Source organism: Amblyomma americanum, chromosome 5 (genome assembly GCF_052857255.1).
Source record: "Amblyomma americanum isolate KBUSLIRL-KWMA chromosome 5, ASM5285725v1, whole genome shotgun sequence".
Classification (NCBI taxonomy): Eukaryota; Metazoa; Arthropoda; class Arachnida; order Ixodida; family Ixodidae; genus Amblyomma; species Amblyomma americanum.
The window spans coordinates 5,161,034-5,176,795 of NC_135501.1; the positions used below are offsets into that span (position 1 = coordinate 5,161,034).

The following is a 15,762-nucleotide window of genomic DNA, read 5'->3' on the forward strand; positions in this document are numbered from 1 at the left end:
TATTTCGTCGAACGGAAAATTTCGTTGAAGTGGCGTTCGTTGTAGCGGGGTTCGACTGTACCTGTCATGTACACACTGTGCACAGTCTAGTGCAGTAGGAGGTTTGCTGATTGTAAAGGAAAACTGAAACGGTTTTCAAATTGCATGAAACGCTGTGGTCGGGAAGAAAGGACCTTGAAAATCGTGTGTAAATTTTTTCCCGATTCTGTCCGCAAACAGAGCTGCAATTGCTTCTTCCCGCCGCCGGCACACCCTCGTCGCTTCTGGAAGCGCCCTGTGGGGGGACGGCCGAGAGGGAGAACTGGCTGAGGTGACGTCATTCACGGAGAGTCGGCCGGCCGTCCGGCTGCGCTTGCTTCGCTGTGGCCTGCGCTTTGGCTAACCACAGATCAACGTAATCTTCTGCCAGTGCCGTTTACTTTCTCTCGTTTGGGCGTTCCGTGTAATGCTTGAAACCTGTATATAAACCAGTTTTGGCATGGTATTTCTTTCGAACAGTGCTCAGCACACAGCTTGGTAGAATCCGTCGGTTGTTCTCCCCCAGCGTCTTCCACGTTAATCAGACAATCTGGTGGTACGCAGCATGCCGAAACTGCCTGCACAAAATATGTACATCAATATTTCTCTTTTCATTATATTACTTTCTTACCTGTTTGTAAACTCTTTGCCTTTTCCATTTCTTTGCCTTTTCCATGATTGCTTCCACCTCATGGCAGCACAAGCAATTCTCTTAATCTTTCATCAGTGCGCAGCAAGTGCAGCTGCACCTAACTGAACCAAAAAACGATTATATAAGCCTAGTATACTTGAGCAAAGCAAACATTTGCATTCTTGAGCGCTTGGTCATGGCTGACGATCGACAATAGTGCCAGAATTCATGCTAATTTGTCCTTGAGTCAGAATGGCAAAGTTGTCGAGCCGCGGTACACATACATGTATATCGCCCGCAAGTAATTCTGCTGGTTATCCCAATACGCAACAGCAGCAACTATATCTCGCAGCACACTAGTTTTGATGCGCAGCACTGCGAGCTCTGAAACGTAGCCATAATTATTGTTCAAAAGCGTGTTCAGCGTGCAAAAAACAACGCCGGGGGTAAGTGCGGAAGCTTCATGGTTGAACAGTAGCCCGAACATGTGACAGTAGGAAAGTGCACATGGGAGCTTCCTACTGGCCGCCTCGTCTCTTCGCGCTGCAGTACAGCAGTGAACCCACTCCATCTCATCCAGTTTGGCATTCTTTTGCAGTTTAAAAGGCCTTCGGGAGTACTAATTAGGCAAGCAACTATATATAAATGAACAAACAAATGCTTTATCTTGCGCGACTCGTGTAAGCGCGCCAGTGACCTGATTTAGATCATGTTTACAGGCGTTGCAAGAAGTTGGTCAAAAGAAAAAAAAACAGCGAAAAAAGACGCAGGACCAGGAGAACGCACACACAGACTGTCGCCGGAAAGAAATTGGTGGCCAGGCTTCTATGCAGCAGCGGTACACAACAATGTCTCAGTGCAATTTCCTTTTTTTTTAATTGCCACTTGCATATGCACCTACACAAAACATATGCACACGCATGCACCTATGCACAACATATGTATCAGTCGAGATTTGGTTTTCGTGTTACCCTGGTAGGACATGAAAGGCCCATATTGGGTTAACGAAATTTCCGGCTTGCAGGTGCCGCCATGCAATCGCTCCTGTATTACTTAGCTTCTTATCCGGCGGTGGCACCAGTTTTCTGTTCTGTAGTCTATAGTTCACAACGATTTCGGAATAGGTTTGCGCGCGCTCGTCCAGGTTCCGACAGTCCGGCGGTTCCACGGTTACCCGGAAGCAAAGAATATGGGAATGCGCTCACTACCCCGGAGTCGACGAATATATTGATAGCAGAGGAAGCTGGGAAGCCCTGCTGTGGAGCGAAGAACCTTTTCGGCAGAAACAAGCCAATCCGCCTGGCGGCTGAGGCCGCGAAGAGATAAAATCTCTTTGTTAGCCTTTAGTCACGGAGGCTCCGGCCCCCGCCCTCCAGGCCTGCGTGCCGGGGGCGGTGAGTAGTAAGGGGTCTCCATTTCCGGTGGAAATAAAGGCTGTCATCCATCCATCCATCCAGTCTAGATTTCCAACACGTGAAAATGTCACGACTTGACTTTCGCTGCCGGCGTACTCCGTGGCGTCGTTGGTTCTGCCGTTTTCTGAAGCTGCTGCTGGCTTAAACATCCATGGTGAAAGTCGAAACTGTTCAATACTGCTTGAATTATCTATAATTTCCTAAACGTAGTCATTAAAAGCCAGCTGAAGCAACGCGCTACGCAGCAACGCCATCGGTGCCGGCCGGAGATTCCCATGGATGACGCCACGACAGTCCCGGCCAATCGCGGGCAACAGCGGCGTTCACTCGGCGCCCTGAGGCGATGGGGCGCGTTGCTTTTTACGTTTATTTCCACTGTTTTTGAATTCTTTTTCAGCGGACTAAAAGCTATAAAACGGCGTGGAGAACTCATTTTCTTCGAAAACTGCTTCAGCTTCCCTTTAATGACTTGATTGTCTTAGCATGCTTTTGTTGACAGCACCCAACCTTAGAAATGCGTGTTCAGTATTAGTACTGGAGTTAAGGAAGAAATAAACCAGCCAAAAATGATGAACACACAGGGAGAGAACAACACCTCGTGTGTTCGTCTTTTTTGGCTGGTTTATTTCTTTCTTAGCGTGCCATACCAACAGGCCCATCATTCTGTCCTGCTTTAGTACTGGAGATGTTAAAAGTGCTCGGGACAAAACGGGGCAGTTGCATGCATATAGTTTTCGAAACAACAGAGCAGCTACGACCGCACTGTTCTTATACGGTGGCAAGCTTAGACCTCTAGTTAAAGCTTCTTTTCAGGCTGCAGTCATCCTGCAGTATGATTGTATGGTGATTTTTGTTAAAAACAAAATTTGAAGTTTTCTGCAGTGCTTCTTTGAAGCACATGTGGTGCTAACAAGCTCTAGTGAAGCATTATGTTTTTTGAGGGGGGTATGGGGGATTATTTAAACTTCTTGACTCCACTAGAAAGAAACTGAATTCTTGTTGAAAATCAGTGATATTGACGTCAGTGCAAAGAAGACACTCGTGAGGGTCTTGCCGGTGACAGCCTAAGGTTGATGATGGGTCGATAGACGGGGCTCCACTGCTACCACATTCCTTCTCATCTGACAACGGCAAGAGATGCCGCATATTCGTGTTCCCCTAGATGAGCGTGCAGGCGTCAATTTTTTCGTGTGCAGGCCCCGCCTAAAGTTTTGCACATGCTTTTGTGCAATGCGCGACACAATTAGTTGTCCACGGTAATTTTATATTGCCGCATCGAAAGGCATCGGAACTGCTGTGCATCGTAACAATTAGATGTACTAAGCGTGTAATTTGGTGTTCGTTTTGAAGGGAGCCTCGAATTCGGCAGAATCTCTACGTGGGAATATTTAATCTATCGTGCGAGAAGATTTTATTCCGTCCCAGCGAAACCCACATTACGACACACCTGCCTCCACCGCTACATGAAGTCAACCTCTCCAGCCAAATTCTCCACAGTTCCTGGACGAGCGCTTCTACAACACTTTTCTTTTCTTGACTGGCGCGTTTGTCTGCACGAGCGCTGCCGTCATTAGCCCCCCTCCTCCGAAAGCTTCAACTCGATTCTGAAACGGAAGCAGGGGATCTCGAGAAGAGTTAGGGTATCCTTGTGTAGTAGGGCTTCAGGCAAATCACGTGGACCTTCTCGGGAAGGTAGTGGTATCGAGATTGTTGAGTCTCGTGAGGGACGACTTCATAATTCATGGCGCCAAGGCATCGCACAATTCGGTAGGGGCCGAAATAGTGGCGCAAGAGCTTTTCACCCAGTCTGTGTCATCATATTGGGGACCAAACCCAGACAAGGTCACTTGGGGCGGGTATTCAACTTGCCGCCTCTGTAGGCAGGCTTTCGTAAAGGATATTCCACAATAGATCATATTCACACTATCAATCAGGTGATAGAAAAATGTGCAGAATATAACCAACCTCTATATATAGCTTTCATTGATTACGAGAAAGCATTCGACTCAGTGGAAACCTCAGCAGTCATACAGGCATTGCGTAATCAGGGGGTAGAAGAGCCTTATGTCAAAATACTGGAAGATATATATAGCAACTGCACAGCTACTATAGTCCTCCATTAAGTCAGCAATAAAATTCCAATAAGGAAGGGCGTCAGGCAAGGAGACACGATCTCGCCAATGCTGTTCACCGCATGTTTACAGGAGGTATTTCGAGGCCTTAATTGGGAACAGTTGGGAATAAGAATAAATGGAGAATACCTAAATAATCTGTGATTTGCTCATGACATTGCCCTGCTGAGTCACCCAGGAGGTGAACTGCAAATCATGATCAATGAGTTAGACAGGCAGAGCAGATCGATGCGTCTAAAAATTAACATGCAGAAAACCAAGGTAATGTTTAACAACCTAGCAAGAGAACAACAGTTCACAATTGGCAGCGAGAGCCTAGAAGCTGTGACGGAATACGTCTACTTAGGGCAGGTAGTGACAGCTGATCCGGATCATGAGAGGGAGATAACTAGAAGGATAAGAATTGGGTGGAGCGCATATGGCAAATTTTCACAGATCATGAGTGGCAGTTTACCAATTTCCCTCAAGAGGAAAGTGTACAACAGCTTAATCTTACCGGTACTCACCTACGGGGCAGAAACGTGGAGGCTAACGAAAAGAGTTCAGCTTAAGTTAAGGACAACGCTGCGAGCCATGGAAAGAAAAATGATAGACTGGAAGCGGGCAGAGTGGGTGAGGGAACAAACACGGGTTAATGACATCCTAGTCGAAATCAAGAGAAAGAAATGGGCTTGGGCAGGGCATGTAATGCGAAGGCAAGACAACCGCTGGTCCTTAAGGGTAGCGGAGTGGATTCCAAGAGAAAGTAAGCGTAGCAGGGGGTGGCAGAAGGTTAGGTGGGCGGATGAGATTAAGAAGTTTGCAGGCAAAGGGTGGATGCAACTGGCAAAAGATAGGGGTTAATTGGAGAGACATGGGAGAGGCCTTTGCCCTGCAGTGGGTGTAGTAAGGTTGATGATGATGATGATGATGATGATGAAGAAGAAGGAGAAGGAGGAGGAGGATGCAACGTCGTCATTTGGGTGGTTGTCGACATGAGGCAGCATGCCATCGAGTGTTGTTGTCATCTCACGCCCATAAACTAGGCTAAAAGGTGACATGTTGGCTGTTTCCTGTACGGCTGTATTGTATGCTAACGTGATGATATACCATGACCTTGTGGAATGAAGATAATACAAGCATTTTCTTTTTTTCAGCAAGAAACTGTTGTCAACGGTGGACCGAGTTCTCTGTATGTGGGTTCGTCAAGTTGCGAGCCTGTAACCAAAGTTGAATCCGTGCCACAAGCTTTCATAGCCACGGACAAAAGCGACGCGTTTCATTCTGTGTCACCACTTCCGGGTTGTCCCTTTGTAATTAGTTCTTCTTATTCGCTGGCTGGCAAAGAAGTTTCTGAAAGGGATAGTTCATCTCCTGCGGAATGTGATGGCAAAGAGCAGGCACCAGGAGCCAGTATGGACCAAGCATATGTGGTCGTCACCAAAGACAGATGTTCAGGCAATGGAAGTGACACTTCAGATCTGAAAATGGCATATGAAATTGGGCACATCTGGCCGGCGACATCACATATGGGAAGCGAGAGTGAAGATGGCAGTGCTCACGTCTCCACAAAGGCTACTTCAGTGCGCGTTGAACAGAAGGAGCCTAGTGATAAGTTTCCATCTGGCAACAGTGGCAGTGTGTGCGAAGTGTTGCGGAACAAGAGACGTCATCATTTTGTGACATTGCCTGAACCGCCTGGCATATCTCTATGGCTTAGCAGTGGTGGCCGTCTAACATGTGTGCATGACCGGCAAGACAGCATCGGTGCTAACACAGTGGAGCCTGATCACAGTGTTTCAGGCTCAGTGGTACTATTTAACAGTGTTCCAGACTCTGCAAGCAGTATGCGTGGTTTCACAGATATGTTCACTGTGCTGACTGAAATCTTCAAGTGGCTTCCAACACCAACATTGTGCAAGTAAGTTCAGTTGCTCATTTTTAGCCGCTGTGATGCCATGTTTGTGTTCACAAATCTTTACAGTTTTTCACTATTTGAATTGCATAGAAGGGCTTCTGTCATGGGGATTACGGACCGCATACATCGCCGTTCCATCCAGCACTCATTGGGAACAAGGGACAAGCCCAAAAAAGATATATTAATTTTATTCCTCGTTCTGGTGAGAGTACGTTACTTCCATAATGTTTGCCCTTCACCAGGTGATATTCTGTTGTAACTCCTAATCAGGATTGCAGGCTGTTCTCTTTTGTAACTCTCAATCATGAACAATGTACAGTCAAAACTCGATTTAATGAAACCCGATTTAACGAAGGTATCCTAATTCCCCCTCAGACGCCCATAGGGTTCAATGCTTTGACTAACCCGAAATAACGAAACCGATTCCGTGATCTGTCCCGATTTAACAAACCTTTTTTCGAGAAATAAAGGTGAAAAAGTGGTAATTTTTGGTCTATTTTGTAGACAGCACCCCAAAATTTATTGATTGCGAGTCAGCGGTAACAGTGCGGAGCATCTTCATCCCGTCGCTTTTTTCAAACTGCGCGGCTCAAAACGAGTTTTAATTTTGAGTCGAGCTCACGAGATGGCGCCAGCAGTAAAAAAGTTTCGTGCCACATTTCATAGATGGCGCTGTTGCAGTTCGCGTGTTTTTTTTGTGTGTGTGTTTGTGTGTTGTGCTCTGTGTTCGCTCTTGTGCGGATTTCCCCGTGCCTTTGAACGCACGTCTTTGTCAAGCTCAGCTTATTAGGCCTCCATCAGTCTAGCCTTGCTATCGTGAACGCAGACGTGGTGTGTGCGAGCAAGCGCGCCGCTAACCCTCCTGACTAGCAGATGGAGCCCTGCAAGAAACGAAAAAGGCTTACCCTGGACGAGAAAGCGGACATAATTCGTGCTGTGACAAGTGGACAGAAGAAATGTGACGTGGCTGCATCACATGGCATTCCAGCGAGTACTCTCTCCACAATATTGAAAGGGAAAGATGACATCCTCCGTGCCACTTCGTCGGGGAATCTCTCACGCAAAAAAACGCTGAAGACCACTCCTCAAAGCAAAATGGAAGAGGCCCTCTTCGCCTGGTTTATGGATTTGCGGGCGAAGAATAGTATTCCCGTGAGTGGAGACCTGCTCCAACAAAAAGCTCGCTCTTTCGCGTGCTTGCTGGGCGACAACGAGTTCAAGGCAAGTCCCGGCTGGCTGTCGCGCTTCAAAGAACGACACGGCATCGTCGGGAAAGTGCTTAGCGGTGAAGCGAGCAGCGTAAGCATGGCTGTAGTCGGCGACTGGCAGTCTGAAAACGTGCCCGACATTCTGGGAAAATATGCCTCAAGCGACGTCTACAATGCCGACGAGAGCGGTCTATTCTACCAAATGCTGCCTAAAAAAACACTTGCCCTGAAGGGGCAGGCGTGCCACGGCGGCAAACACAGCAAACAAAGGCTGACTCTTTTGCTGTGCGTCAACATGGACGGCACCGACAAACGAGACCCGCTTGTCATCGGAAAGAGTGCGAGGCCGCGCTGTTTTAAAGGCACCAAAAAGCTTCCTGTGAAGTACGTTGCCAATTCAAAGGCGTGGATGTCGCGTGCCATTTTCGCTACATGGCTGAAGGAATTTGACAGCGACATGTGTCGCCAGAAAAGGAAAGTGTGCCTGTTGCTGGATAACTGCACGGCCCACTACGTTGCAGAGGTCGAGCTGACCAGTGTGGAGCTCCGCTACTTCCCCCCAAACGCAACGTCCGTGGTTCAGCCCTTGGATCAAGGGATAATTAATAGCGTGAAGTGCGCATACAAGCGTCGAGTCGTCGACAGAGTTCTCCTCAACCTGGAGCTGAAGCGCGAGACGAAAATAGATATTTTTATGGCGGTTGAGATGGTGGCGGCGGCTTGGAGAGCATTGAGGCCGTCGATAATTGTCAACTGCTTCAGGACTGCCGGTTTCGGTACACTAGGCCCTGAAACTGCCGAAGCTGGTCCGGACTGCGCGAGCGCCGTGCACGAGGATGAAGATGCCTGGGAACACCTTCGCTCAGTGGATGAAGTGCCCACAGGCATAAGTTTCTCAGACTACGTGAACGCCGACGCAAACGCAGTCACAACGGAAGTTTTGACTGATGCCGATATGTTGCGGCTTGTAGGAAGCGTGGAGGGAGTGACGGCTGAAGACGCTGCCGACGACCCTGCAGGTGCCGAAGCTCCCGTGCCGACACCAGGTCAGGTGATGGATGCTCTCGATCTGCTGCGACATTTTGCCGGCGCACACGAGGGGACGGAAGACGCGCTGGACGCACTTCAGACCTACGAGAAATCGGTGCGGCCGTTGCTCACAAAGCGCACGCAGGCAAAGATCACCGACTTCTTTGGCGGAAAATAAATTTGTAGTCCCCTCGGGCCTTTCTTGTCGAGTAAGAATTTTTGTTGTTTCTTTACATACGCGCTAGCGGCGCCGGTCGTGGTGTTGGCGCTACCCACTCGACAGTAGCGCGGGGGGTCATGACGATGACCATACGGACCCCCAAAGATTGCGCTAGTTGTATGATTACCAACTTTGGCGCCAATTTGTCATTAGCTGTGTGGCTTGCCGTCCCGTCGGCGGTATTTAGGGAAGATTGTTGCGCCGCTAGCCGAACCGTCCTTTGGGTCGGTGCTACCGGCGTGAATTCTGGGTGCTCAGTCAGGGACTTGACTTTACTACTTTTAAAACGAAAGTACTGTTGAAGCGGGTACGTTTTAACGAGGTTTTACTGTAATCGAATGTACTGAATTATGTGCCCAAGAAATGCCTCATTCAATTTAACGAAGTTCTCGATTTAACGAAATAATTCACGGCTCCCCTCAACTTCGTTAAATCGAGTTTTAACTGTACTACGTACCGTATTTACACGATCGTAAGTTGACTGTTTTTTTTTAATTTGAAAATCCCAAGTGGGGCGGTTGACTTACAATCTAAACGAAAACATCGCACTTTAACTAAAGGCGAGACAAACGAAATATTGGGCATACTACAGTGTGGTTGCATTTTCGCTGCGCGGCTCCGTCGCATCACTCTTGGTGCTGGCCTTGAGCAGCTACTATGTCAACGCGCAGAACTGGCATACCCTCCCCGCGCGCGCGGTCGGTGGCCGATGGCGGCTATTGATAAACAGCAAACTGGCACCCCACACATGGCTGCTGACTGTGGTTGCTGATAAGCAGCGGTGGCTCAATAACGCAACCATATTCTACGGGAAGCTCAAGTGTTCAACAAGTCTTCTTTTTTACCTTCAAATGCGTGCTCGGTACCAGGGAGTGTCAATTGCCGACGGAAGAGTTGATGCCATTCACGCATAGTTTCTCTTTGGCTCTGATGCATTTGACTACTGCCTGCAGCCTTTCACATGTATTTAATGTAGTGCTTCGTCAGTCATCATTTGTGCTCCATGTCTGGCAAGCGACCGGTGCTCATTCACGGCTACGTTCAAGATGGCTGCGATTTCTTACGCCGAAGAAACGAACAGCCGCACGCCGGGCCGCACGTTCGACATTCGCAACGGGTGATACAGGCGTGGCAGCTGCAGCGAGGAAAATTTTTAGCTGTTCCACGCGATGTCGTGATGTGGCTGTTTGCAAAGTGCGGGAATTTGCTGGACGACAACGTTAGAATGACGTGCTGTGGGACCACAGCAGCGATCACGACAGCAGCGCTAGTGAGGACAATGGCGCAAATTAAGTGTGGACGAGTAGTCCAGTGACTAATACATTTTCGTTTTGGAATGTGCCCACAGGCATGCCCATGCACGGCAATCGATAGCGGCTGGCAATAAACGGCTGCCGCTGGATAATGCTATCGCGTTCAAATATTGAAGGCCAAGCTTAACAACCTCGGAAGTTTTTTTATTTTTCGGAAATGTGATTTGGAGGGGGAGAGGGGGGGGGGGGGGGGGGGCGGGGTCGGCTTACAATCAGTAAATGCGGTATCTGAAATGACCATTATCACTGGTAATGTACCACATATACGAAATGACCATTATCACCGATAGTGTACCATGTATCTGAAATGACTATTATTGACTTATTGTTAGCTCAAGCGGCTGTCACGCGACGGTCAAGTGGGAAGTACGTGTGGCGGTGTCCCCGCACATAGACAATGGCTCCACGTGATGTTTTCCCGTGCACAGGACAGCCAGTCAGTGCCGTCATGAATCACATTGCATAGGCCGCAATCTACCATCCCCCCCCCCCCAGGCAGTTTGCACGCCTGTGCGCCGAGAACTCCTGCCAGCCATGCGCAGATGCTGCACCTGACATGTATTGTGTAATTTTTATTTGTATATAGCATACAGTGCCGTCCTACCCCTGTCCTTTCTTTCTATTGTTTCGCCTTTCTTTCCTTCTACCTTTCCTTTTTCTCACTAACCACATCTCACATGCCTCAGGTTTCGATGGCAGTTGCCATGGTTAGTAACATCATTTCCTGTCTTTATTTTATTATGAAGGAACCGTTACTAACATTAATAATAGTTGATGTCAGGGCATAACCTTATATTGAAAGAGAAAATACTCATTCCTAGCAAATGATCGAAGCAGTCACTGCAGTGTAGCCATCCATTCCTTCTGAGATTGCTGCCAATGGCTGTCAGTAGGCATCCTGTGGTGGCTGTAATAGGCAGACTTGCTTGCTGTCTTAATCAGGGTTCCACAATGCTCTTTGCTAAACTCACCTTTAAGGTTTGAGGCACACATTGTTTTCTGTGCCCAGTAAATACCTCTTGAAAATGTGCAAGCGATGTTCACGTAGCACCAAATGAGAGGAGATACATTGAGCTTACCACAGACTGAGAGGTGTGTGTGCAGCTTTAATTATTGGACAAAACCAGTCAAAGTTTCCTACAGTTGCAGAGCATCGAGTGGAAGAGAAAAGAAGGCTACAAAGCACTGTATCATGCACGTGTTCTTTTCAGTGCAACCAAAAACAAAAACTTGTTTTTGGGCTAGTTGGTAAGCCATGATCTTAGAAGAACCAGAGGAAAAAAGGACAACGAACAAGAAAAAAAAAGAACGACAAGGATAGAGGTGCTAACAGTCCGTGTCGTTCTCTTTCTTTCTTGTCCGTTGTTCTTTTTTTGCGCTGGTTTTTCTGAGATCAAAAACAAAACTCGTGAAAGTGGCTGAGAGGGGTGGCACAGCATTTATCCTTATACACACACTAGCCAGTATCCAACAAGTGAAATAAACCAGAGTTGCACATGAGAACATGTAATGTAGAACCTCTATTATATAACTTCCAGGGGACCGCATGAACCCGTCGTTAAGATCTGGGCGTCATTTAATTGAAAATCTCGCATAATTGACACATTCGCATAATAAATGCGTCCTCTACTCTGACTTTCAGAAATGAATGAAAGTTCTTTTCTCTGTGCATTATAAAAGTGCCCATTTTCTTTCTTTGATAATTAGCATTGAGACTGCGGGCAGCCAGGCTTTTTGGCGTCAGAGAGGCGGCTTTAGATGAGGCGCACGAGTGCTCTCGTCCGTGCGCGTTAAGTAAACGTCACATGCACATGAAAATGATGATTTGAATGATGCGCCAGAAATATGGCTGCTCTGACCTTACGAACATGTTGTGTGGCGTGCAGTACAACCAGGCCAGTGACATATCTTTCTGTTCAGACCACAGTGTGAGATTATCCCCTAGTTCAGACTTTCTCCAGAACCGCTATGACTCCATGGCAGCTATGTCTGTACTAGGAATATGCATCATCAAAAAAAAAGCGTTTCACTTGCAACGCGAATGCTTCAGTGGCACACTTTCTGGAGCGGTGTCCAGCCTGCTGGATGACAGCGCGCTGCCCACTTCCTGGCTCGCTCAGTGTCGCTAGGCCAAATTTGCTCTGCATTGTAGCTGCAGCAGAAAGCGCTTTAGAACTAGCCACTGATGATCACAGAAATATCTAATCTCGTTACTGCCTCTACAATAACTTCGTGCTGGTGTCAATGTATGGTTGATTTCCGGAATGTCTTCACCAGCAAAGCGCGTGGAAAAATGGGTCAGGTGAGGTGCCATGGACCAATGGCCGCAGGTTGCACGTGCGGAGTCAGAGTCCCAGGCATCAGCAGAATCGTCATTACAAGCTGCCGCACTTTTGATTGCATCGTTGCAGAGACATCTTTATCTTGATTCTGACCTGGAACGAACTTCCAGCTAATGTCAAGTCTGCTGATAAAGTGCTCCGGCAGCGTCTCTTCACTCCGGACAGTTCCCGCCAGCTGATGTACGAAGCGGGGCGTGCATATTTTTCCGTCATATAATAGAGAGTTTTAATTCATTATCTCTATGGTAAATTCGTCATGCCCATGCCAATAAAATCCAGGTTGTTGCATGAATGGGGCACATATTCAAGGTTTCACTGTATAAAAAATATCAAGAATACCTGAAGGACAAATACAGCGACAATTTACATGGCAATCAACCGTGACCTTGACTTAAAAATGGCATTATACTTGCACTGTGTACACATAGCCCAATTGTGGCCTGTGGCATTGTTTTGGCTGATTTTTTAACAACACGCCACCATAGTGTCACGTAGTGGTGACGGCAGTCGAGGCAGCGATGAAGACGGACGAAAGGATCTTCTAAAAGAACTGTTTATTGGGCTGACTTGCACCCAAAATGGACTGAATCACTCGGCGGCGGCGAAGCGACAAGCGTGCTCGGCGGTCGTCGAACAGAATGCCCGCCGCTGTCGGCCGTGCTCAATTTAAAGCTGATAGCGAACATTCGAGATAAAGGCCGCAAAGCTACTAGAACATTCCGGAACAACGTAGAATCAGCTTTGCCTGGCTGCGATCAATCGAGATAAATCTAGTCGCGTCTTGTGTTGCAAACAAAGCGATAAGGTGGTGTCGCGGCAGATTTGAAAAACGAACAAACACTGCAAATATTGGCGGCATTACTCCCCTCTCAAAGAAGCATCGACCCGATGCATTAAAACAAATAATGCGACTAGTAAGGGAAAAAAAAAACAGATCTTGCGAAAATAGAGAATGGAAATGCAGCGGCCTTTAGCGGGCATAATACGGCTTCAGACGGACTACATGGACGACTTCTGGTCGTACGCGGCGTCGCTGGGATGCAGTCATTGCGTCAGGGATGACCTCATAATCCAGTTCACCCAGCCGACGAAGAACCTTGTACGGGCCGAAATAGCGGCGCAAAAGCTTTTCACTCAATCCACGGCGGCGAATGGGCGTCCACACCCAGACTTGGTCTCCTGGCTTGTATTCCGCGTTGCGTCTTCTTAGGTTGTAGCGTCTGGCGTCGGACCGCTGCTGATCTTTGATCCGTAATCGGGCAAGCCTTCGAGCTTCTTCTGCGCGTTGAAGGTAGGCGGCAACGTCGACGTTCTCTTCTTCTGTAACGTTGGGCAGCATGGCGTCTAGCGTGGTCGTGGCCTCCCTGCCATGGACGAGCCTAAAAGGCGTCATCTGGGTGGTCTCCTGCACTGCGGTGTTGTAGGCGAAGACGACGTAAGGCAGGATGACATCCCAGGTTTTATGTTCGGCATCGACATACATAGCGAGCATATCGGCGATGGTTTTGTTCAGGCGCTCGGTCAGTCCGTTGGTCTGCGGATGGTATGCAGTTGTCCTCCGGTGGCTGGTTTGGCTGTAGCGCAGGATGGCTTGCGTGAGTTCCGCCGTAAATGCTGTTCCTCTGTCCGTGATGAGCACATCGGGGGCGCCGTGTCGAAGAAGAATGCACTCCACGAAAAATTTGGCCACTTCTGCTGCTGTTCCGTTCGGTAGGGCTTTCGCCTCGGCGTAGCGGGTCAGGTAGTCGGTCGCTATGATGATCCACTTATTTCCAGATGTTGACGTTGGAAAAGGGCCAAGCAAGTCCATGCCAATCTGCTGAAAGGGTCTTGAGGGAGGTTCAATGGGGTTCAGAAATCCTGCTGGTCGTGTGGGAGGAGTCTTTCGTCGCTGACAATCTCGGCATGTTTTCACATAGTGTGCGACATCGGCAGACAGTCGGGGCCAGTAATACTTGTCTTGAATGCGGCGGAGGGTGCGAGTAAACCCGAGATGTCCAGCTGTCGGCTCGTCGTGTGAAGCCTGTAGAACTTCTTCGCGGAGACAATTGGTACAACAAGGAGGTAGGCTGTTTTGTTCGCTGTAAAGTTCTTCTTCACAAGGACCTCATTCTGCACACAGAAAGAAGACAGTCCTCGCTTGAATGAAGCGGGAGGTGAAGAAACCTTGCCTTCCAGGTACTCGATGAGGCCTTTTAGGTTGGGGTCCGAGCGTTGCTGCTGAGCAAAAGAGCTTGCGCTGATGGGTCCCAGGAAGGCGTCCTCATCGTCGTCCAGCGGCGGTGCATCTACAGGGGCTCGTGAGAGGCAATCGGCGTCAGTGTGCTTGCGTCCGGACTTGTAAACGACGGTGACGTCAAACTCCTGGAGACGCAGACTCCATCGAGCGAGTCGGCCAGAGGGATCCTTCAAATTGGCAAGCCAGCAGAGCGCGTGGTGGTCGCTGACCACCTTGAACGGCCGTCCGTAGAGGTAGGGGCGGAATTTCGACGTAGCCCAGATGATGGCAAGGCACTCCTTCTCAGTGGTCGAATAGTTAGCCTCGGCCTTGGAAAGGGAACGGCTAGCGTATGCGATGACCTTCTCCAGCCCGTCACTTTTTTGAACGAGAACGGCGCCTAGTCCCACGCTGCTTGCGTCGGTATGAACTTCAGTATCGGCGTTTTCATCAAAATGCGCAAGGATCGGTGGGGACTGTAAACGACGCTGAAGTTCCTTGAAGGCTTCTGCTTGCGGCGCTTCCCATTTAAACGGCACGTCTGCCTTCGTCAGTTGGGTCAGGGGCTCGGCGATGCGCGAAAAGTTTTTCACAAATCGTCGGTAATATGCGCGTAGTCCGAGAAATCTGCGCACTGCTTTCTTATCGGCCGGCGGTTGAAACTGTTCAATAGCAGCTGTTTTCTGCGGGTCTGGGCGTACTCCTTCCTTGCTAACGATGTGGCCTAGAAACAGCAGCTCTTCGTAGGCAAAGTGGCATTTCTCTGCTTTCAAGGTTAGGCCAGACGACTTGATTGCATCTAGTACTGTTCGAAGTCTTTTGAGGTGCTCTTCAAAGTTCGAGGCGAAGACAACGACGTCATCTAAATATACCAGACAAATCTGCCACTTCAGGCCTGCCAGCACTGTATCCATTACTCGCTGAAACGTCGCTGGTGCGGAACAGAGACCAAATGGCATCACCTTGAACTCAAACAGCCCATCCGGAGTTATGAATGCTGTCTTCTCGCGATCTCTTTCGTCGACCTCAATTTGCCAGTAGCCGCTCTTGAGGTCCATCGATGAGAAATATTTGGCGTTGCAGAGGCGGTCCAGTGTGTCGTCGATGCGGGGGAGGGGGTAGACGTCCTTCTTTGTTATGTTGTTCAAGCGGCGGTAATCCACGCAGAATCGAAGTGCGCCGTCTTTCTTTCTCACTAGAACAACCGGTGCCGCCCATGGGCTGTTTGAGGGCTGGATGACGTCGTCGCGAAGCATTTCTTCGACTTGGTCCCGGATGGCTTGTCGTTCTCGCGGAGACACACGGTAGGGGCTTTGACTGAGAGGTCGGACGTGTTGAT

General features: G+C 48.8%; 1 protein-coding gene across 26 annotated transcripts in view; it reads left to right on the forward strand.

Annotated features, from left to right (window-relative positions):
* LOC144132256 (uncharacterized) overlaps nt 1-15,762 on the forward strand; it is a 317,492-nt gene that overhangs the window by 175,825 nt on the left and 125,905 nt on the right. For 24 of the 26 annotated variants that reach the window (XM_077664514.1, XM_077664518.1, XM_077664524.1 and 21 more), the window contains one exon: nt 5,333-6,096. The exons of the other annotated variants lie outside the window; for them this stretch is intronic. In XM_077664514.1, the coding sequence (XP_077520640.1) occupies nt 5,333-6,096 (764 nt within the window). The remainder of the gene's footprint in view (nt 1-5,332; nt 6,097-15,762) is intronic. 26 annotated transcript variants of the gene reach the window in all.